This window comes from Doryrhamphus excisus, linkage group LG21 (assembly GCF_037039965.1).
Source record: "Doryrhamphus excisus strain RoL-2023G ecotype Guam linkage group LG21, RoL_Dexc_Guam_v1.1, whole genome shotgun sequence".
In the NCBI taxonomy this organism is placed as follows: domain Eukaryota; kingdom Metazoa; phylum Chordata; class Actinopteri; order Syngnathiformes; family Syngnathidae; genus Doryrhamphus; species Doryrhamphus excisus.
The window spans coordinates 11,514,527-11,538,167 of record NC_136377.1 but is presented as its reverse complement, the minus strand read 5'-3'; the positions used below and the strand labels follow the sequence as shown (position 1 = coordinate 11,538,167).

The 23,641-nt window shown below is 39.7% G+C and overlaps 2 protein-coding genes across 2 annotated transcripts in view; one reads left to right on the top strand and one right to left on the bottom strand.

Annotated features, from left to right (window-relative positions):
• LOC131138741 (cationic amino acid transporter 2) overlaps positions 1-23,205 on the top strand; it is a 108,417-nt gene extending 85,212 nt beyond the window's left edge. Inside the window, exons 5-17 of the mRNA XM_078787597.1 lie at positions 1,297-1,667; positions 4,340-4,495; positions 4,627-4,783; positions 5,529-5,662; positions 5,818-6,040; positions 6,111-6,247; positions 6,321-6,423; positions 7,600-7,730; positions 7,799-7,965; positions 8,046-8,154; positions 8,226-8,401; positions 14,640-14,752; positions 23,012-23,205. Of these exons, the coding sequence (XP_078643723.1) occupies positions 1,297-1,667; positions 4,340-4,495; positions 4,627-4,783; positions 5,529-5,662; positions 5,818-6,040; positions 6,111-6,247; positions 6,321-6,423; positions 7,600-7,730; positions 7,799-7,965; positions 8,046-8,154; positions 8,226-8,344 (1,807 nt within the window). The 3' untranslated portion in view covers positions 8,345-8,401; positions 14,640-14,752; positions 23,012-23,205. The remainder of the gene's footprint in view (positions 1-1,296; positions 1,668-4,339; positions 4,496-4,626; positions 4,784-5,528; positions 5,663-5,817; positions 6,041-6,110; positions 6,248-6,320; positions 6,424-7,599; positions 7,731-7,798; positions 7,966-8,045; positions 8,155-8,225; positions 8,402-14,639; positions 14,753-23,011) is intronic.
• On the bottom strand, positions 9,118-13,994 carry cdc23 (CDC23 (cell division cycle 23, yeast, homolog)). The gene is made up of 16 exons (XM_058087947.2): positions 13,843-13,994; positions 13,388-13,460; positions 12,861-12,998; positions 12,754-12,796; positions 12,586-12,691; positions 12,387-12,519; positions 12,137-12,314; positions 11,967-12,064; positions 11,801-11,882; positions 11,024-11,177; positions 10,836-10,955; positions 10,683-10,758; positions 10,550-10,611; positions 9,930-10,008; positions 9,678-9,797; positions 9,118-9,594 (listed from the first exon to the last, which is right to left on the bottom strand). Exons 1-16 carry the CDS (start codon positions 13,953-13,955, stop codon positions 9,430-9,432), a joined length of 1,740 nt encoding a protein of 579 aa, XP_057943930.1. The 5' UTR covers positions 13,956-13,994; the 3' UTR covers positions 9,118-9,429.
• Positions 23,206-23,641: the final 436 nt, after the last annotated feature.

The window sequence follows — 23,641 nt, the reverse complement described above, 5'->3', positions numbered from 1 at the left end:
TATAAAATATCCGCTTTGCAATGGAAGATTAGTGTGCATTACTTTCCAAAGAAATTTCCTATTTTGCGACACATTTTCCAGAATTTTCCCTTATTGTGTGTATATTGTCAAAATAATTGATATTGATGTGAATAAAGTCCTAAATCTAATCATAAGCAGTATTTGTACATCCTGTCCATTTCACAGGAGCATGCTGCTGTTTTTCAAAAATATGCTCAAAGATCAAAGATCCTCTATATATGAGTACGTACTGCAAAAACACCAGTCAAAGATGCTCTATATGACGAGTGAAATATTGCCACGTTTTGAACTAAACATCCGAGCCGGTTTGCTGTAATTCACAGGATTAATCTGGCACACGGGCCACCATTTGAATAACCCTGCTATACCAGGGGTGGGCAAACTTTTTGACTCGCGGGCCGCATTGATATGACTAAATTTACGAAGGGGGGGGGGGGGGGGGGGGACTATATATTTTACACGTAACAGTCCACCTGGTATTATTGTATCTGTAAAATTGTCATGCAATCTGCTATTATTATTTATTATTTTATATTTATATTTAAATATTTTAAAAATAATGAAATATTATAATAATTACAATAAAATTAAAATAATAATTATTATATTATTATTATGTAGAATATGCAAATATTATTATATATACAATATATATACAATATTATATATATATATATTATAATATATATTATATATACAATATATACAACAATAATATTATATATAATTAATATAATAATTAGCATTAATATAATAATTATAATAGTTCTAATAATAATTATAATATCTAATAATCTAATAATAATCTAATAATCTAATAATAATCTGATAATAATAATTATTATTATTATTATGTGCTTGTGTCCCTTTTTTCAGGAGCACTTTGTAAACAACAGACCATGTCAAAAAACGAAATTGATAAAACCATCAAAAGGTTGGCTCAGGCCATGATGCCAGGTTGTATGTTGAGTTTAAATGAAATACTTTGGAAAGATTGGGCGGGCCGTATTCAAACACTTGGCGGGCCGGATGTGGCCCCCGGGCCGTAGTTTGCCCACCCCTGTGCTATACTATATATAATTAGTTTTTGTGTGCTTTAGCGTGTGTGTGCATGCTTTGGCCATTGTGTGGAAACATTGTAGTAATGAATGAATGACCACATGCACCAAGCCTTGCAGAAATTATGCAAAATTACATCAAATATTTGCCATATCGGTAATAAGAATGTGAATAATACGGTGAAAATGTTCATTCATTAGTAATATTGTAACCTAGGATGCCTGGAGCAAAGATCCTGCTCTTCCTTCAGAGTCTCACACGCAAGAAACCGCTGGAGCCCGAAGGGGAGGTGTCCAACTTTCGCCGCTGCTTGACGACCCTTGACCTGGTGGCTTTGGGGGTGGGCAGCACATTAGGTGCCGGTGTCTATGTGCTGTCCGGAGAAGTGGCCAGAACCGTGGCCGGGCCCAGTATCATCATCTCCTTCCTGATAGCAGCCATAGCCTCTGTCTTTGCGGGATTGTGCTACGCTGAATTTGGAGCTCGAGTTCCCAAGACTGGATCAGCTTATCTTTACAGCTACGTGACAGTGGGGGAGATATGGGCTTTTATCACTGGATGGAACCTGCTCCTGTCTTATGTCATAGGTAAATACCAGAATTTATTCACATTGTAGGACAAATGTCTTTTTGGATTTAATTCCTTTGGTTTATCACTTCCTGTTCCTGTTGACAGGATATCCAAAGGCCCCGAGTTAGAAATTCAAACAGCCAAGTGGGACTTATATTACTTTAAATAAGCAAAATGATCTCACAATAAATGCTTGAAACAAGTACAAATTCTAATAATAAAATTATAAGCAAAAATTCAGTTAATATAAAATATAGGTATAACACATTTCTGCAATGTAGAAATGAAATCTGCTTAGCAACAAGTGCCACAGAATTGATTTTGTCCTATGAAATCCACCCAGTAACAAGCGCCATGGAATTAATTGTACCGTAAAATAATTTGCCTAGCAACAAGTACTATGGCAATAATTGTGACCAATGGAATCCGCCTAGTAACAAGTGGTCTAACAAAGTGAGGAATTTTGTTGATCTGCTAGCCATTTCCGAGTGCTACCACAATAATTGAGTCTTATGAAATCTGCCTAGTAACAAGTGCCATGGAATTAATTGTGCCCTAAGAAATTTGCCTAGCAACAAGTGGTACGACAATAATTGTGTCGCATGACATCTGCCTAGCAACAAGTGCTACGACAGTCATTGAGTCTTATGAAATCCGCCTAGTAACAAGTGCCATGGAATTAAGTGTGCAGGAAGAAATGTGCCTAGCAACAAGTGCTACGACAATAATTGAGTCTTATGAAATCCGCCTAGTAACAAGTGCCATGGAATTATTTTGTGCGTAAGAAATTTGCGTAGCAACAAGTGCTACAGCAATAATTGTGACCAATGGAATCAGCCTAGCAACAAGCAGTCCAACAAAGTGAAAGTGAGGAATTTTGTTGATCTGCTAGCCATTTTCGAGTGCTACCACAATAATTGAGTCTTATGAAATCTGCCTAGTAACAAGTGCCATGGAATTAAAAGAAATTTGCCTAGCAACAAGTGGTACGACAATAATTGTGTCGCATGACATCTGCCTAGCAACAAGTGCTACAACAGTCATTGAGTCTTATGAAATCCGCCTAGTAACAAGTGCCATGGAATTAATTGTGCAGGAAGAAATTTGCCTAGCAACAAGTGCTACAGCAATAATTGAGTCTTATGAAATCCGCCTAGTAACAAGTGCCAAGGAATTATTTTGTGAGTAAGAAATTTGCATAGCAACAAGTGCTACAGCAATAATTGTGACCAATGGAATCAGCCTAGCAACAAGCAGTCCAACAAAGTGAAAGTGAGGAATTTTGTTGATCTGCTAGCCATTTTCGAGTGCTACCACAATAATTGAGTCTTATGAAATCTGCCTAGTAACAAGTGCCATGGAATTAATTGTGCCCTAAGAAATTTGCCTAGCAACAAGTGGTACGACAATAATTGTGTCACATGACACCTGCCTAGCAACAAATGCTACGACAGTCATTGAGTCTTATGAAATCCGCCTAGTAACAAGTGCCATGGAATTATTTTGTGCGTAAGAAATTTGCGTAGCAACAACTGCTACAGCAATAATTGTGACCAATGGAATCCGCCTAGCAACAAGCAGTGCAACAAAGTGAAAGTGAGGAATTTTGTTGATCTGCTAGCCATTTTCGAGTGCTACCACAATAATTGAGTCTTATGAAATCCGCCTAGTAACAAGTGCCATGGAATTAATTGTGCTGGAAGAAATTTGCCTAGCAACAAGTGCTTCAACAATAATTGAGTCTTATGAAATCCGCCTAGTAACAAGTGCCATGGAATTATTTTGTGCGTAAGAAATTTGCATAGCAACAAGTGCTACAGCAATAATTGTGACCAATGGAATCCGCCTAGCAACAAGCAGTGCAACAAAGTGAAAGTGAGGAATTTTGTTGATCTGCTAGCCATTTTCGAGTGCTACCACAATAATTGAGTCTTATGAAATCCGCCTAGTAACAAGTGCCATGGAATTAAGTGTGCAGGAAGAAATTTGCCTAGCAACAAGTGCTACGACAATAATTGAGTCTTATGAAATCCGCCTAGTAACAAGTGCCAAGGAATTATTTTGTGAGTGAGAAATTTGCATAGCAACAAGTGCTACAGCAATAATTGTGACCAATGGAATCAGCCTAGCAACAAGCAGTCCAACAAAGTGAAAGTGAGGAATTTTGTTGATCTGCTAGCCATTTTCGAGTGCTACCACAATAATTGAGTCTTATGAAATCCGCCTAGTAACAAGTGCCATGGAATTAAAAGAAATTTGCCTAGCAACAAGTGGTACGACAATAATTGTGTCTTATGACATCTGCCTAGCAACAAGTGCTACAACAGTCATTGAGTCTTATGAAATCCGCCTAGTAACGAGTGCCATGGAATTAAGTGTGTTGGAAGAAATTTGCCTAGCAACAAGTGCTTCAACAATAATTGAGTCTTATGAAATTTGCCTAGTAACAAGTGCCAAGGAATTATTTTGTGAGTAAGAAATTTGCGTAGCAACAAGTGCTACAGCAATAATTGTGACCAATGGAATCCGCCTAGCAACAAGCGGTCCAACAAAGTGAAAGTGAGGAATTTTGTTGATCTGATATTTATAACATTGCAATTAGACAGCAGACAATAAGAAGTGGTTTGTACCCTACCATTCCACCCTACTCTCCTAATAATACCACTTATAATGCCCATGTTGTGGTTAGGAACATCAAGTGTGGCCCGAGCGTGGAGTGGAACCTTCGATGACCTGATTGGAAATGTCATTGCCAATTCCCTGGGGAAACAGGCAGCCATGGACTTGCCAGGATTAGCTCCCTACCCAGACTTCTTTGCTGCTCTCCTTATTCTGCTCTTGGCAGGCATGTGTTTACTCACCCCTCACTTGTTATAATATACCAAAATATGCATTTGGATTTGTTTATCAAATTGATATGTGCTCACTGATGCATTGGATGATGATGATGGTGGTGTGTGCTTTTGTCCTCTTTAGGTATCCTTGCATTCGGCATTAAAGAGTCGGCCATAGTGAATAAGGTTTTTACAGCAGTTAACATCTTAGTGCTGCTCTTTGTTATCCTTGCTGGCTTCATCAAGGGGGACATCACCAACTGGTACATCGATGAAGAGGCTCTCCTCATGGCATATAAGTATGCATTTGTTCTTCTTCTTTTCCTACCATAACATATTGAGACACATTGATAATTTGTTGGTGAATTAAGTAAATTGAGTCCTTTTGAGTCCAACTTAATTAAAACAAAGATTTGAATTTGTTTTTTTTCTTTAATATTTAAATTAAATGCTACTAGATTCTAGTAAGTAGAATGACATTATTTTTCCCTCGTAATATCATGAGTTTATTTTTGTAAATTTTAGACTTTTTTGCATTAGAATACTACTTTTTTCTACTTGTATTTTTACTTTATTCTTGTAAAATTACAACTGTTTTTTAAACTGTTTTTTTCTTTCTTCTCGTAAATTTTGTTCTGGTAATTCTGACTTTATTCCCCTAATAGTTTTGTTTCTCATAATATTACAACTTTTTTCTTTAATATTTGAACTTTATGCTACTAAAATGTATTTTTTTTACTAAGAATATTAGTGTTATTCTTGCAAAATAATGACTTAATATGACTTAGATTACAACTTTTTTGTCTTGACTTTATTCTTGTAAAAATATGGCAGATTTTCATGTTTATTTTCTTGTTAAATTCTTATTTTGGAATGTGCGGCGGGCCAATAAAAAGACAACCATGTGCTGCACTTTGGACCCCCCTGGACTAGAGGATGTTGACTAGCGTTACTAAAACGTACCAAGTGCTCCTGTAAGATAAAGCATCACTGACAAGGTTTTTGGGGTAGATTTTTAAATGGAGTCCTTGTTTTCTTTCACAGAAACACAACATCCGCAAATGAAACGATGAGTTTTGGCATCGGGGGTTTTTTGCCTTTTGGTTTTGAGGGAACATTAGCAGGAGCAGCGACTTGCTTTTATGCATTTGTTGGCTTTGACTGCATTGCAACAACAGGTAAGCGAAAACGATCCAACCTGTATGGTTGTTGTGTGTGTAAGGTGTCAAGCCACTCTCTATCCCAGCTCTTTAAGACACCAGGTAGTCAGGTTTCCATCGTACGTTCACACAGCTACAGGGTCACATGTGCTTTCATGTGCTTTTTCCCCCAGGAGAGGAGGTTCAAAACCCCCAAAAAGCTATCCCGCTTGGAATCGTGGCTTCCCTCCTCATATGCTTCCTAGCTTATTTTGGTGTATCGGCCGCCCTCACCCTAATGATGCCGTACTATTTGCTCAGTGTGAATAGCCCTCTTCCTATGGCCTTCACCTATGTGGGCTGGGGTTCTGCAAAGTACGCTGTAGCCGTGGGATCCCTCTGTGCTCTGTCGACAAGGTACGGCACAACCAAACATGCCACTCATGTTTATCTGTAGAGATGACGTATCTATGTGTTTTCCTCCCAGCCTGCTTGGGTGTATGTTCCCTATGCCTCGAGTGCTCTTTGCTATGGCGAGGGATGGCCTTCTCTTTCGCCTGCTCAGCAAGATGAGTGACAGACAAAGTCCTGTCATAGCTACTCTGGCTTCAGGTGTTGTAGCAGGTAAAAACAACAAGTAAACAAAATACAAAGCCAATGAAATCACATTGCTTACTATTTGCTTGTCATTTTGCAGCAATAATGGCATTATTGTTTGACCTGAAGGCACTGGTGGACATGATGTCCATTGGCACCCTGTTTGCCTACACTCTTGTTGCCATATGCATTATCATATTAAGGTAATAGTCATCATACATGCAGTAACTTTGTTGCAAAGTGCATGGCAGGATGATGCTTATCATCTTTGTAATGTGGTATTTGTACTGCACGGCAGCCATCATGGAGCAGGTTGCTAAAACTAACAGATCACAGCAGGGGTGTCCCAATGTAAGGGCCACATAATGGAAACTGAAAGAATGCGAGGGCCACCTGGATATTTTGACATATGCTAAAAACTGCATTTCAGCTTAGTGATAATGTATAGGTAAAAAAGCCTATTATTAGTATCAACTTCTTTGCTCTTTTTTCCCCATTTTTTTTCATTTTCCAAATATTTCAGCTTTCTTCTCAAATAATATTAGCATTTTTTCCTCTAATATTAGGACTTTATTCTCAAGATGTTTTGACATTATTCTCACAATAGTATAACCTAATAAAAAAAGATTTGAATTTGTTCCTTTCTAATAATACTAACTTTAAAAAGTAACATATTTTCTTTAATATTTAAATTCTATGCTACTAGATTCTAGTAAGTAGAATGACATTATTTTTCCCTCGTAATATCATGAGTTTATTTTTGTAAAATTTAGACTTTTTTGCATAAGAATACTACTTTTTTCTAATCATATTTTTACTTTATTTTTGTAAAATTACAGCTGTTTTTTAAAATTTGGGTTGTTTTTTTTCCCAGCTATTTCAACTTTCTTCTGGTAAATTTTGTTTTGGTAATTCTGACTTTATTCTCCTAATAGTTTTGTTTGTTTCCCATAATATTACAACTTTTTTCTATAATATTTGAACTTTATGCTACTAAAATTTTATTTTTTTAACTAAGAATATTAGTGTTATTCTTGCAAAAATAATGACTTAATATGACTTAGATTACAACTTTTTTGTCTTGACTTTATTCTTGTAAAAATATGGCGGTTTTTGATGTTTATTTTCTTGTTAAATTCTAATTTTGGGATGTGCCGCGGGGCAATAAAAAGACAACCATGTGCTACAATTTGGACCCCCCTGGACTAGAGGATGTTGACTAGCGTTACTAAAACGTACCAAGTGCTCCTGTAAGATAAAGCATCACTGACAAGGTTTTTGGAGTAGATTTTTTTTCAATTGCACCATCCCTTAAGAATAGCTGTCCGATTTAGTCTTTGAGCATTTATTGATCCACCCCAACGTCTTCACTTGTACAGGTACCAAGCGGACCTCAATGATGTTCCTAATGACACCAAACAAGCATTTACACTCAGTGGATTATTTTTCCCTGGTTTACAATCTACCACACAGACCTCAAAGAATGTGTCTGTTTTGAGCGCTTGTATCGGTGAGTATTCATCATCCATGACTATAATGACGTACAATGAGTGGTTTTTAATTGATTTGTTTTCTCAGTCTTTTTAGCCACCATCCTGAGTCTGTTCATATCCCAAGCCGGGTCCTCGCTGCAGGCATCAGAGTGGTGGAGCATACTTTGTGTTGTCGTGGTGACCGTGATGCTCATCTTCACTGTCCTCGTCATATGGAGACAACCACAAAGTTCAACAACAGCTGCTTTCATGGTATGGCTCAGAGTCCTGACCTCAACCCCATTGAGCACCTTTTGATGTTGATGGCGTTTTCTGTCCATTCATACAAACAGGTTCCTTTGGTGCCAGTGCTTCCTATAGCGAGCACCTTGATCAACATTTACTTGATGGTTCAACTTGGATCAGACACATGGATACGCTATACCCTGTGGATGGCCATAGGTATGTGAAGAATATGAACAATCATCACTACGAGAGAGTGAATACTGTGTATATTTTTTTTGTCCAAACAGGTTTAATCATTTACTTTACTTACGGCGTTCAGCACAGTGTGCAGAAGCAAAGGCTCCAAAATTCATGCAACCAAGTCAGTATTCCCACTGTGGGGGACAACACTGATGACGACAACTAAATCGACTGCTCTCATTGGTTTATTCATACAAAACCAACCAATGAGTAATAGCACATGGTCAGTATGATTTTCCTAAAAAGTTGTATTCTGTAATCACATTTTATCCCTTTGACTCATTTTTGTTGTGTTTTATACGACGGAAATAAAAATTAAAATCGCAATTTACTAGTAGTAATGGTTAGTAATGGTTCTGCCGTTTGTAATATTATAATGACACATTCCGTTATTTCTCAACCAACCGAGCATCACCGATGTCACAATTATTTACTACTACACACGTTCATCGAGAAATACAAGGTACACACACTGTCACCAGAATAGATATAGTTAAAATATGAGGCCACAATATTGTCTAGGCTGGTAGTTCAAATATCAGGTACACCGAGGGCAAAAAAAAAAAAGATAAATCTGTTACTAAAATAATAGTTATACCCAAAATACAAGATAGTTTCGGCCTAAATATTAGGTATACCTGTGGCTAAATTACTGTATCAGGTACACCCCAAATATCAAGTAGGGACACATGCAGGTTCATTGTCTTACTAAAATAAAACACCCAAATCATTAGGTACAGTTTGAACCAAGATAATAGGTACAGCCAGAATACATAATAATAATAAAATATGGGGTACAGCCATGGCCAAATTACTGTATCAGGTATACCCAAAAAATCAAAACACCTCACCCCGAAATATTAGGTACATCCAAAATCTGTGCACCTGCAGCCTAATTTAAATTTAAGTACACTCCAAATAATAGGTACACCTGCAAAACATTATGGTACATCCGCAACCTATATATTTGATATCCACGAAGCAACATCACTCACACTGTGTTACGTCGCCTGAAATATACATAGAGTAAATGTGGCCCCAGATAGAGCTTTTTGTAGTATTCATTACAATAGTAATAGTAAAAGTGATTGCACATTTTATGAAGAAAAGTAGTTTTAATAACAAACAACTGTACGCAACACAAAACAAGAAAAACCTCTCTAACAGGATTTATCAAAGTGTTCTAAATGTTTTTTTAAGCAACACAATACAAATATTGTCCTTGCAAGCGCGAGGAAACAAGCAGGGGGGTCAGGGTGTGAAGGGGATAACATGGAGTGGTACCACCCTCCTAACGGGTGTTGTGTTGTTGTTGTTATTGTTTGAGAGAGGTGCAAACAGAACACCTGGTGGCGTCTCGGCCAGATCTTTCACCTGAGAGATCTGCCTCAGCAATGCTTTTCCCTCTTCACGCGCCTTTCGAAAAAAGGAAATAAAAATACAGCACGGTTAGCGCCTTGCTTGCATACCAAGTAATTTTACATTTGTTAAACACTCACGTCGTTGTAGTCGCAGCAGCGTTGTGCGCAGAGAGACGCCTCGTCGTAGAGTTTGTTCTTGAAATAGTACTGACCGAGGTATTTGAGGGCTGTGCTCACTTCAGTGTGCTCCAGTTGTTCCTGTGCAAGACGACATTTATCCTGAGCAAAGTCGGCTTTGAGGCTACGAGCTCCTTCTCGCGCCAATTACGACGTAACGTCAATACTTTGCAGGTTAGGATTGTTCACAAGAGTCCATTTAAAATGGCTTACTCCACAGGAGAAGACGTCTTGGATGTAAAGCATGTAACTCTGAGCAGCATCATCACTCTCATTCAGCTGTTCGTGGAGCCTTGAAGAGTCAATCAAGATGATGATAAGAGCGGGAAAATAGACTTCATTCGGTGCAGGTTTAAGACATTCAACGTATGAAGTGGATTTAAAAATTCAGCCCTAACAAAATAATAATGCTCACATTTCAGTGACATACACACACATGCAATTTTGTCCTGTGTCATGTATCTTTCTCTACATTAAATACAGGAATATTTCATACATAATTGCTAATTAATTGATTAATCATGACTAATTTAAAAACTGATTACAATTTTGAATCGTTTGTCAGCCCGAATAAAAAGACTTCCTACCTACCTAATCAAAAACTCTAGAGACATAAAGTTGCACAAAAAAACTACAAAAAATATGTTACAGTGTATTGAGAAGCTTTTTCATACTTTGTTTTTTTACAGCTTCTTCCACATTGGAATACATTCATTCTTTCACCCCCACATCCCATAATGATAATAACATGGAAAAACAAACAAAACGTAACATAATAAAATGTGTAAGAGGTGAATATTTTCCGAGTGTGCCGCATTGTGAGTGTTACCTACTTTGCCAGTTTGAGTAAGGCCATTTTCTCTACATCTCCAACAGAGAAGGCCCTCCAGTAGCACTACAAATACAATAAATACAGATATAAAAACTGCACAGCACTAAGAAAATGTACATATTAGTATTGTCTACCTTCTTGGCTTCTGCTTGCTGCGTCAGTTTTTCATAGCTTTCACCCAACGCCACCAACATACGGGAGTCATTGGGCCTGCATGACAACATCAGTGTCACCCAAATGTGTCTTTTTTTTTGTATTTAACGCTCCCAATACGGTCACATACAAACCTGAGCTGGTGAGCCTTTCGATAGTAGTACAGACAGTAGAAGGGCATTTTGAGAATCTCATAAGTCTGACCAAGACCGTACCAGGCTCTGTAGTCCCTCTTGTTCACTTCAATGGCATGTCTGACACACACAAACACAATCTGGCATGTTATATGTCTTCTACACAACAGAGCCTGGCTGTGACGGACCTGTAAGCTTGGATGGCAGCCGAGGTGTTCTTCATCTCCATGTACTCGTGGCCCATGAGGGTCCAGGCACTGAGGCAGCGAGGGTTTAGTTTGAGTGCCCGCTGGAAGTACAGAGCTGCCTTCTCGTGTTGTGAGCGTAAACTGTAGTAGTTACCTGGAAAACACACACTTAATTCCATGACAACCTCTAAAACTATCATTTAGGTTATTCATTCATTCATTCATTTTCTACTGCTTATCCTCACAAGGGTCACGGGGGTGCTGGAGCATATCCCAGCTGTCTTTTGGTGCGAGAGGCGGGGTACACCCTGGACTGGTTGCCAGCCAATCACAGGGCACATATAGACAAACAACCATTCACACTCACATTCATACCTATGGACAATTTGGAGTCACCAATTAACCTAGCATGTTTTTGGAATGTGGGAGGAAACCGGAGTACCCGGAGAAAACCCACACATGCATGGGGAGAACATGCAAACTCCACACAGAGATGGCCGAGGGTGGAATTGAGCTGTGAGACATGCTAACCACTTGTCCATCGTGCAGCACTCATTTAGGTTATTTTAAGAGGAAAAAAAAGCACGTCATTACTGATACCGATATACAGTAGGCAGCAGCTCTTCCCTCAAACTTGTAGGTCACATCAACAAACCAGTAGTATCATTGTGTATCCGTCGTAGTACTGACACGTATCTACACTCACATTCACACCTGGGCCTTGCTAGTCTTTAATGACCTTATCATTCATGTTGGTTGACTAATGATCAAACATACCAATGACGCAACAAGTCTCCACTCTGTACTTGTCGATCTCCACCAATGTGTGGGCCAAGTAGCTCAACTCTGGCTTCATGATCTGCAGAAGAACACCACACATGTACAACCATTAAAAAAATTAGAGAAAAGGTCCTAATATACACTAAATGCTCACATAACTTACTTTGACATAGAGGAGGTTTGAGAAGGTGTCCATGTTATCGATGCGATATGGGTCGTGCTCTCTCAGTTTATTAAACAGAGCCACCGCCTGGTCGATGTCTGCAATGAAACACTAGAAGAAATGAACTGTTACAGAAGGAGGATGTACTCCTGAGATGCTAGAAGATTAACCTCTGATGTTGTGGTAGGCAACGGCCATTTGCGAGATAATATAAGTGCTCTTGGAGAAGCCGGCGTCCATGAGGTTCTGGTACTTCTGTAGCGCCTCCTTGATCATCTGCAACTCAGTGTACATGTGTGCCAGAAAGAAGTCCTTCATCCAACAGTCAGCCAGAGACAGCAACTTCAACTAGAAGAGGAAGGTTATTTTTTAAGATGATTTCATGTGGCAGGATCTGGCTTTTTCCAACTGTTAGCTAACCATATCGATGTTAGTGACCAGGTTGCTGAGCTCCAGCCACGCCCCCCAGTGAAGAGGAAGTGCATGAATAGCCTTGACAAAAATCTCCACCGCCTCCTTTAGCAGATCCATCTTTCGTAGCACCACTCCATACCTGCCATGACACAAATACACTCAACAGACCGTAGCGCTGACGAGAAAGAGTGAGGCTGCTTCTTACAGGTACAATGTGAAGCCATCCAGCTCTCCCGCACTGTGCTTTTTACTGAGCTCCACTCTCAACTCTCGCAAACCTTCATTGCGGACCTGACCCTTCTCCAGAGGACCTACAAGACCACATATCAGCTATCAAACTGAAAAATACACATTTAATCACTAATGTCCTCACCTAGGCTGTCCACTGTCTCGTCATCTTTCTTTTTCTCCCCAGACTGCAAACAAAAAACTCAATCATATCAAGTATAAAAATGACATAAAACCCAAATAAGCACATACCAGGTAACGTGAATACATGTACAGGAAGTAGGCCTTTTGACTGGTGCAGCCCTTCAGAAAGTAGGCAGCGCGGTCATATTCTTTCAGGTCAAAGTAAGATTTGGCGAGTGAAAGTGCATCAAGGTCTTGTATGTCCTCCTGTATGTGGAAGACAAGTAATTAAGAATGTTAGATATCCATTATTGGCTATGTTGTTTTTACTGTTTACAAAGTAAACATGGCAGGGACTGAGAAAATATGAGACTGTATGAAAACCTGTCAGCAGGGGGCAGTATTTAAGAAGCTAATTTGGAACTTTACTGTTGAATAACACACACAAAAAGAAAAAAACACACAGGAAGAAAAAAGACGAATGATCAAATACAAGAAACGAAAATATCGATTATAAAATAATGAAATAATTCGAACGTAGTCTGAGAATGGAGTCATTATTTACGGTATAAAACATGTATGGTAAAAAGTGCATTAATCTACACACATCGAAATTGACAAGCAGTATAGAAAATGGTTGAATGGCTTGAACAAACCTCTGAAAAAGGCTGTGGTGTGGGTAATGCATCTTTGGGGAGAGGATCCAAAGCAAAGGCCAACTCAGACGCCCTAAATCACAAACGCAACAAGAACATCAATTACACGGAATACAGTTAATTTATGTATCACAGTCAACTTCATTACTGTACACGTTTTTTATCCAACTATCAGCTAACTTGTCAAGACAAGCTATTTGTTATGAATTACAATTACAACATTACATTACAACATTGTTACAACTTACAACAAAAGAAAGACTTTCTTCCACTCTGAATGAAAAACAATGACAGAAAATCAGCGAGTCTTATACAAGTAACGCATTACGCTAGTTTATGTATAATGTTGCGTCTGTATAACAGTGTGCTAATGTAGCTAACAGACAAACAAGAGTCGTTCGGCGGCCAACGAAGAGTCACAAAATGCCATGTTTATTATTAAGAGTCAGTCTCACCACTTGGCGCTCTGTAAGAGTCCTCTTTCTTTACAAAGCCATGTCACAGATATGAGCTGCTTCTTTATTTGCACCAGGTCCCCAAAGTCACTGTGGAGCGCCGCCATGTTCATACCGGATAATGCAGACACACTATTGGTGGACTTTACAAACCTTAGCACCGCCTATAATATGACGTCACTTCCTATTTTCATAAGGTGACAGCAGTCTTTTTTTAACCTTCAATTGAAAATGTAAAAAGACAATTACGTTATTGATTGCAGTATAATGACTTATTAAAACCAAACATTTTGCTAATAAGCACTACGTTATAAAATGCATCAAACTATACAAAAGTATTTGTTAAAACAGAAAGCAAGAATATCTTCGGTCAGCATGTGTCCAAGGTGTCAAACGTGTTGCATCCAAGTACAACAGAATAGGATCAGTTATATGTACATGGACTTCACATGCATATAAATTGTATAAAAAGAACACGCATTTTTTTTACAGTTAATGAAGCATAAATAAATGGTACTAAGAAATATTTTAAAATATTATTAAGACATTTTGTAAACAAAAGTGAATTGTTGTTGACATCAAAAACATAAAAAATAATCCAAAAGAGTCAGTGCCTCATCAGGCATGAACCTCACAACACATCCATGATAAAATCTCGCATGTACTTCCACATTTGCTTGCTTGCATGTATGCTGCAGTGACTCATGAGCAATAACTCAACAGTGGGTTTTGAAAGAACATGTACATTGTGATTCTGACTTGTAACAATAATGTGTATTTTTTAATGGCCTGTCCAGCTGCTGTCATTGGCCTCCACACAGCACTGCTTCAGCATGGCACAGCTCATCATGTTCCTGTCCATCACCATCAGGAACATCACAGGCTTTGGCGTTTCCATCTTGGCACGGAGGTAAGATGAGCATGGCCTATTTCCTCGTATATAGGACAATGTGTAGTATATCTATAGTCAGCACCCTGAGACAATAGTGCAACAGGTGCATCCTGAGCTGCTTAGGAGCCCCCTCGTCTAAATGGCAGCCACCAAATGTGCATTGATGAGGTTGAAAGGTCGCTCTTAAAATAGCATGCATGTTTGTGTTGAAAGTCTTGGAGCAGGAAACCTATGCATGATATGCATAGGTTTTCCACTGTTGAGGCACAAAAAGAAAAATACATTGTTTTGCCTGCCTAGCATCGCTAAATCACACACACACACACACACACACACACACACACACACACACACACATTTTTTTCACTTCCTGTATGGCAGGAAATAGTGGTGTAAAAAAAACAGGAAGCAAATAGGAGTTACAATAATGTCACTACAAAACTTGTGCAGTATTAAAAGAATAAATAAAATGTCAAAATTATTGATAATAATAATAGGAATACATTTGAATCAAACTGAATTTGAAAATCTAATCATAACACGCTAATATTGCAGTAAGTGTTTTACAATGGAAACTGTCTGAGAGATGGTCCCTAATTTGGCCATGGGGTGGCAGTGTTTCACTAGATTACCATTGAGTAGGCGAACCAAAACCCCCATTGAATCCAAGATTAGAACACATAATTAATAATGTAATAATGCTGAATAAATTTACTTAATGGTGTGCTTTGCCTAAGTGGGATTTTTTTGTTGTTGCTATTTTCATATATGGGATTTGAATTTGGCATTAATTGTATCAAGTCTCCATTTTTAGTATTTGATTTTAAAAAGTGGTTAACATACAAGTAGTTAGCGCACAGGCCACACAGTTAGGAGACCTGGGTTTGATTCCCCGCTCGGACGTCTCTGTGTGGAGTTTGCATGTTCTCCCCGTGCTTGCGTGGGTTTTCTCCAGGTATATAGAAAATGTATGTATGGCCTTGTATGATACCACCTTGTACCTCAAGAGGTGATAGTGAGTCACTGCCATATTGTTGTGTTACCACCGCTTGTGAATGATTGTAAATACAAACAATATTGCAAGTGCACTTTATTCTTGTCACTTATGCAGAAGTGCAAGCGAAATAGTGCAATCATCTCTTCGTTAATTTAGCAGAGGAAGCTAAAATTAAACTAGATATTTTTGTGTTTTTCTTAGTGCTTGCTTTGCTACACAACCTAAAAAAAGTCTAAAAAAAGTTTTTAAAAGTTATGGTAGGATATGGACAAAAATGCTATATTATTCTTGCACATTGCAAAATACAATTTTCCTCAAATTTAGTATGATTTTCTCCGCTTGCCTCGTCACACTTCTTACCCTTTGCAGGACATGTTTGCCTATTTCGCACGGCGAGCAAAAGCCACTTACATAAGAAGACTGACAAAGTAATCAAGTCAGACTGCAGTTTACAAGGCCGAGCGCATGGCTCAGTGAGCAGGTTGAAAGAGGTGCAGAGACAGGCCATAGAAGCTATCCCTTTCACTCAGTCCTTCCTCGCTTTCTTGTTCTCATCGTGTTCCCATTTCTTGCTCTCATTCTTGCAACCGGGCACACTTTTGGTCGTCTTTACCTCTCTAATACTGCACTTAAACATCCCACGCATATGTGGATATCCTGCAGGTACGAGCAGTGGAATAGAAAATGTGAGAAGAAGCTGCTGAGAAGGAATTTTTAGACAGCTGTGTAATTGAATGGGAAACACACCGACATTGTGATTGTTTTGTGTGTATGCATGAGTGAGTGAATGTGTGTGTGTGTACATTTGGCGGTCCACGTCATGCAGCAATACAACATGAAAAAAAAATAGATTACCACTCTATTTATCAATCAGAAATGTGATATGGATGTGCATGAAAAACAACTCAGATGCATTGCAGCTGTGCTGCAATATGGCGCTTCGACTGAGATCCTAACCTGAAAATATCGGCCAAAATGTCTGAGGCCATAAAAATAAGCACATTTGTGGGCAAAGCAGTTATGTACATCTGTTGCGTTTGTGTAAGTAAGCATGAAAAAGCTGCTTAACAGACACGCTCAGTCCCCGGGGTTTCAATCTTTAGGGCCCGGCTTGGAGTTGTGTGATTGGCCGGCGATGTTCAGTTGGAGGGGAAGAGAAGCCAACGGCCATGTCTCATCAGGGCCAGCCACCACCTGAGCACTGGCCTGACATTCATGCTTTTACAGCATTATTTGCATGCCATTACCATTATCGCTACCTCGGATAGATGGGAGAGCATGCTGTTTAATACACAACACATTTATGGGCTATAAAATAAAAAAAAAGAGCAATGGACTGTGTTTGTCCTGTGGGGCACTGTGGCATTTCTCTGCTCTTGTGTGTTGACAGCAGTGGACAACGGAACCTCGCAAGCGGAATGGTGCTGAAGTTGTACAATTTGGTATTTGACCAGAGGTTTGGGGAAAATCTGCATGTGAGGTGTCAGCAAATCTTGCGTAAACGTTTGGTGAGGATGCGTGTGTCTCAAAAAGCCTCAAAAAGAGAAGAACATAAAAATAGGATAAGAAGAATATACAGCAGAAGTACACCCCTCTATTTTGTCTGACTTAGTTTTTTTACTCCAGGTGCCATTCAGAATGCAACTAGGAATCAAACCCACGTGTCACGAGGGAGAAGCGTGTACCATTACTCCACATGGATTACTGGCTGAATTTAAAGTTAAATCATTCAAAAATGAAACTCACTTTGAAGTTGATTTGTTATTCTTTTTTAAATTTTACAATAAACGTTGATGGGCTGCACGATGGACAAGATGTAAGCACGCAGACCTCACAGCTAGGAGACCCAAGTTCAATTCCACCCTCAGCCATCTCTGTGTGGAGTTTGCATGCGTGGGTTTTCTCCGGGTACTCCGGTTTCCTCCCACATTCCAAAAACATGCTAGGTTAATTGCTGACTCCAAATTGTCCATAGGTATGAATGTGAGTGTGAATGGTTGTTTGTCTATATGTGCCCTGTGATTGGCTGGCGACCAGTCCAGGGTGTACCCCGCCTCCGAAGACAGCTGGGATAGGCTCCAGCACCCTCCGCGACCCTCATGAGGATAAGCAGTAGAAAATGAATGACTAAATGAATAAACGTTGATGGTAAAATGGTGGTATATAGTTTTCTTAAAAGATTGTTTTCACACGTAATAAAGGTGACAGTTTGGCACAGAACATATGAATGAAATTTCCATTATTTCCTATTGGTAATGTTGATTTTAAATGAAGGTTGGCTTAGATAGGTTGTCTCCTGTGGGGTAGTGTGACATTTCCATGCCCACATGTTTTGCCTGCAAAGTAAATGTTCTCAATGAGGATAAAGAGGGACAACAAAAGGGATGCTGCAATACACATCCCCAGTGTGAAGGTGGTGTGTGATTTGGACCAAAAAAAAAAAGGACAACAGGCCGCGGGTGAGACCTCAGACAGACAGATGTGTCTCGTCTGTACACACTGGAGGGGAGGAGGGTGGATGTTTTGGGTACAGGATTAATTTGCCCTTTGAGACAGGTGCTGAGAGGAGCGGGAGCAGACACAATGAATCTAATGTTACGTGAGCCCCCCGTTTCCCCACGCTCCACTTTAAGTCCACAGGACGCTGGGAGCATAAAGCTAGCCAATTTATATGGAAAATCTCTGTCAGGGATATGCTTTTACACCAGTACTATTATCTGCTGTAATGTGATAGCCCTCTCTTTTGAGGAATAGGGATTTTATTTGTTTATTTCATATTTGTTATTTGTGTCTGTATAGGTTGCGTCATCATTCATTCATTCATTTTCTACCGCTTTTCCTCACGAGGGTCGCGGGGGTGCTGGAGCCTATCCCAGCTGTCTTTTGGTGCAAGAGGCGGGGTACACCCTGGACTGGTCGCCAGCCAATCACAGGGCACATATAGACAAACAACCATTCACACTCACATTCATACCTATGGACAATTTGGAGTCGCCAATTAACCTAGCATGTTTTTGGAATGTGGGAGGAAACCGGAGTACCCGGAGAAATCCCACGCATGCACGGGGAGAACATGCAAACTCCACACAGAGATGGCCGAGGGTGGAATTGAACCCTGGTCTCCTAGCTGTGAGGTCTGCGCGCTAACCACTCGACCGCCGTGCAGCCCATCAAATATCAAAAGTGATAAAAACATGCTGATTCTTTATTGTGGCTGCACGGTGTTAGAGTGGTTTGCACGCAGACCACACAGCAAGACCTGGGTTCGAGTTCTTGTTATCAACAAGTGTAATTCAGGTCAAAGAAATGTAGACAATATTTAACTAAATCCATCATTCAGTGTTTTTTTGGACATACATTTTGGGATTCATTCCCTTTCTTCAAATGAGATATGACTCATTTAGGACAGCATGTTCTTTGTTCTCTCCTTCCATCACTGCGGTAATGAATAAAAAGAGATGAGCTATAACACCTCTCCCAGGTGGTCTGTTAATTAAACTATTATTTTTTTATGGTCCGGTTCCAGAAACGACAAAAAGGAAAATAAATAAATTATTACAACTGAGGATGATGTTGAATAGAACGTACCAGAATCAGAAACTTCCCCTTCCCAGACAGTGGAAATGTCACCAATTAACCTAGCATGTTTTTGGAATGTGGGAGGAAACCGGAGTATCCGGGAGAAAACCCACACATGCACGGGGAGAACATGCAAACTCCACACAGAGATGGCCGAGGGTGGAATTGAACTCGGGTCTCCAAGCTGTGAGGCCTGTGTGCTAACAACACCAACATTAAATATGTAATTTCAACAAATATGCAGTCTTGGTGCAGCAAATTTTTGTTTCATCACACACATGAAACCTATTTTACTGCTTTAAATATGAGATATATTCATTCAGTATGATGCAGTGCAGTTATACAAGCAGTAAAAATATTGAACCTCGTAATTTACATTGCAACTAGATGTACCTAATGAAGAGTCTACTGAGCGTGCACTGCAGAAAGGTCCGGTATTACAGTAAAGTCTCGTTATATCAATATCGGTTATAACGAATTACTACTTATTACGATACTATTTTCATTTCCCGGCAAATTTCTAGTCTTTTATGATATAATTAGTTCCGTTAGTACGATACCCGGTTATTATGATAATTCGGTTACTACGATGCCCTTTTCATCTCCCGCCAGCCAATTTGGTCTGCTTATATCGATACAAAAGCAGCTTAAATCAATCTTTGCTTAAGGATTTCAATACCAAAAAAGAACACGGCGAACGGCTGCTTCCAGTCAACTTTATTTTTCACACTTCCACCACCAGAGCACAGCACACACACCGATTCCCGCACTTCCTGGTTCACAGGTCATGCTCAACCCGCCCCACATAGCTGGCCAAACACATGCCTGCAACAGAAGAACCAACTGACATAGCATACACACCTATTCCAACGAAGACACAAGTGTACAAATACATGTATTTAATTGTGTTGTATTCAGATATCTTTTTATCGTTCGTGGTTTCTCTCGTGTGTATAGAATCTATACACACGAGAGAAACCACGAAGGCAGTTGGTTCTTCTGTTGCAGGCATGTGTTTGGCCAGCTATGTGGGGCGGGTTGAGCATGACCTGTGAACCAGGAAGTGCGGGAATCGGTGTGTGTGCTGCGCTCTGGTGGTGGAAGTGTGAAAAATAAAGTTGACTGGAAGCAGCCGTTCGCCGTGTTCTTTTTTTGGTATTGAAATCCTTAAGCAAAGATTGATTTAAGCTGCTCGACATTGTCGAGTGCATTATTGCCCACTTTTAATGCAGTTCGGCGCAGTTCGGATATATCGACAGTCCGGTTATATCGATATTTTTTCCGACTCCCGACAATATCGATATAACGAGACTTTACTGTATATAACATGTTCTCCGAACCGGCAGAGACCTTTACAGGGATCTTTACAGGATAAATTCCATGGTTGTAATTGGTATAGCGAAAAGGCATAGTAAAGATAAAAATGAATATTGGATAACATTTGGCCCTGTGATTGGCTGGCGACCAGTCCAGGGTGTACCCCGCCTCTTGCTCGAAGAAAGCTGGGATAGGCTCCGGCATGCCCGCGACCCTCGTGAGGATAAGCTGTAGAAAATGAATGAATGAATGAATAACATTTGGTCTTTTTCTTGATTGATGATTTCATTGTGGATATTAAGCGGGAAAAAGGACACAAAAACCTGACAGGACTATTATGGTTTTATTGAGTGGCTCGGATATGTACTGTAATTGCATCCTGTAAAATGATGTGCAAGTGGAAGTCATTATTGATGTACTGTTTGCAAAATACACACACAATTTCTCCTACACAGATAATACTGATCAAGTACAGGAACTTTGGAATCAAATAACAAACATTATTTTTAGTGTCTGGTGCTGTTAAGTAGCGTGGGAAGCACCTTTAACGGCTTCTGCGAATCAGAAGTGGAGCTTAATATTAGCTGACTGACATCTACAAAGTTTATGCAATCGATCCATACTACCTTAATGATCGATGATCGGTAGCTTGCGATCGACGTGATGGGCACCCCTGTTGTAGCGATATCTCTTTACATGTTTTTTTCATGATGTGGCTATGATTGAACACTGCAAAACGTCAGGTCGTTTTAAGTGCATCATATCATTTGGAAGGATTGGTGCAGATGTAAAAACATTCATATTTGTCTGTCAGAGCAAATAATCAATGAATTGCTTCAACATGCTGACTGGGAATGTGTATATCTTTAGAAAGGAGCAGAATATGATGATTTTTGCAGCCCTACGGCTTATAAGGGCAGAGGGGGTCAAGCGTATGAAATTCTGGTTAAAAAAATAAAAATCAGGGTACAACAGTGATGTATGCTAGAGGTTTAAATGCCCCCCCCCCCACCTCGACATCACATTTTTCACAGTGACACACAAACTGAAATACTATTTTCCCAGTGTTGCATTCCAACCCTAGTGGAAGGTTGCCATGTATTGTTTGGTAACATGGAACACACACACACACACACACACACACACAATTTACCTCCTGTGCGGCCTGTCGACAAGCAACAGTTGACGTGACCCTGCAGACGAAACACGACACTCACACTGTGGTTCATGTCAAACGCTGATGCACACCGCCTGTTCCCGCTAGCTCTGCTGGGACCGTGTGACCACGTCATGGCTGACCCCTTACAATCCTCCCCTCCCCCTCCTCCCTGCCTCAACCCCATCTCAGGACACTTTTGATGAACTTGCTGACACGAAGTGGCCGCACAGAGAACGTTTTTGTGCACGATGATATAACGTGGACGGCTCTGTTTGAGATCAAGGCCAGAAGAAGCAGCACGCTGGAAATCTCATAAAGGCTTGAAGAAAAGCGAAACATCACTGAGTCCCCATTGTGCCACGTTTTATCCCTTCCATTCAGACTGCTTCACACATTATTCATGCTTGTACATGCCAAACACTTTCAGCTTTTAAAAAGAAAGAAGCTATATTCGTTTGGTAAGTAAAAAAAAAAAAAACAAAAAAAACAAACCTCTCTCTCTGTCGAGTTGATTCACTTTAAAACAAAGTTGCCTTTAAACACAATTAATTAAAAAGAAAGCTGAATAATCAAGCGGATAAGGACAAAGGAGTCGTCAGACAGCTGATTTGAAAATACACTCACCACTTTGTGACTTTTATCTTTATTTGCAAGCTAAAAAGTGGATTTTGACTGACATTTTTACCCGCACAAGGTAAAATCTAAGAATAGCCACTGCGGTGTGTCTATTCTTACGTCTATCTTTTTCCTGTCAAGATCTATTGTGGTTAACCAAGCTCAAAAAAACAGCACCCGGCCGAGTCTTTGTTTTAATTTCTGATTTAATTATTCTACATTAGAGACGTGCAGACTCTGCATGTGGATGTGCAGGGAAGGGATGATTGAATTTAGGAGTTAAAGGGACTCACCTGTCAATCAAAGGAGGGTGACGGGAGAAAAAGGAAAAGGAAGACACGCAACTGTACATCACTGGAAAAAAAGAATGTTCATGTTTAGTCACATTGCAGGGTCTTCAGTGTATTAAAATGAAGCTTTAAATATTATAGATTTAGATAGATAGAGTAGCCGGTGTACAGCTTGAATAGCAGTCTTAATAGCTAGCAATACAGAGATAATTGTGTCTCGCCAACATTCAAGCCTGGTGGTAGTGTCATGTAGGGGCTGCATGAGTGCTGGGGAGCTGCGGTTCACTGCCCAAAGATGACCTTTTTTTTTTTTGGTAAAGGTGAAGGTGATAGAGCGGCCAAGTATGCCATCTCCAGAACTGAACCCAATTGAGTACTTGTGGATCATCCTCAAGTGGAAAGAAGGTGGAAGAGCATGAGGTGTCGAACCTCCACCAGACCCACCAGTAGTGTCATCATGGAGCAGTGGAAGAGGATTCCAATCAATTCCATGCCCAAGATGTTTTTGGACACAATTTGGAGTACAAGCTATACACCAGGGGTGGGCAAACTTTTTGACTCGCGGGCCGCATTGATATGCCAAAATTTACGGGGGGGGCAGACTATATATATAACAGTCCACCTGGTATTATTGTATCTGTAAAATTGTCATGCAATCTGCTATTATTATTTATTATTTTATATTTAAATATTTAAAAAATAATAAAATATTATAATAATTACAATAAAATTAAAATAATAATTATAATATTATTATTATATAAAATATGCAAATATAACAATAATATTGTATATAATTAATTGATGAAACCATCAAAAGGTTGGCTCAGGCTATGATGCCAGGTTGTATGTTGAGTTTAAATGAAATACTTTGGAAAGATTGGGCGGGCCGTATTCAAACACTTGGCGGGCCGGATGTGGCCCCCGGGCCGTAGTTTGCCCACCCCTGC

Bases quoted from the DNA above. Each gene is read 5' to 3' on its own strand.
- cdc23 (XM_058087947.2), bottom strand. From the start codon at position 13,955: ATGAACATGGCGGCGCTCCACAGTGACTTTGGGGACCTGGTGCAAATA. The intron at 12,520-12,585 runs GTAAGAAGCAGC...GTGTCATGGCAG, and splicing joins GATGGCTTCACATTGTACCT to GTATGGAGTGGTGCTACGAA. The intron at 12,315-12,386 runs GTTAGCTAACAG...TTCCTCTTCTAG, and splicing joins TGGTCACTAACATCGATATG to TTGAAGTTGCTGTCTCTGGC.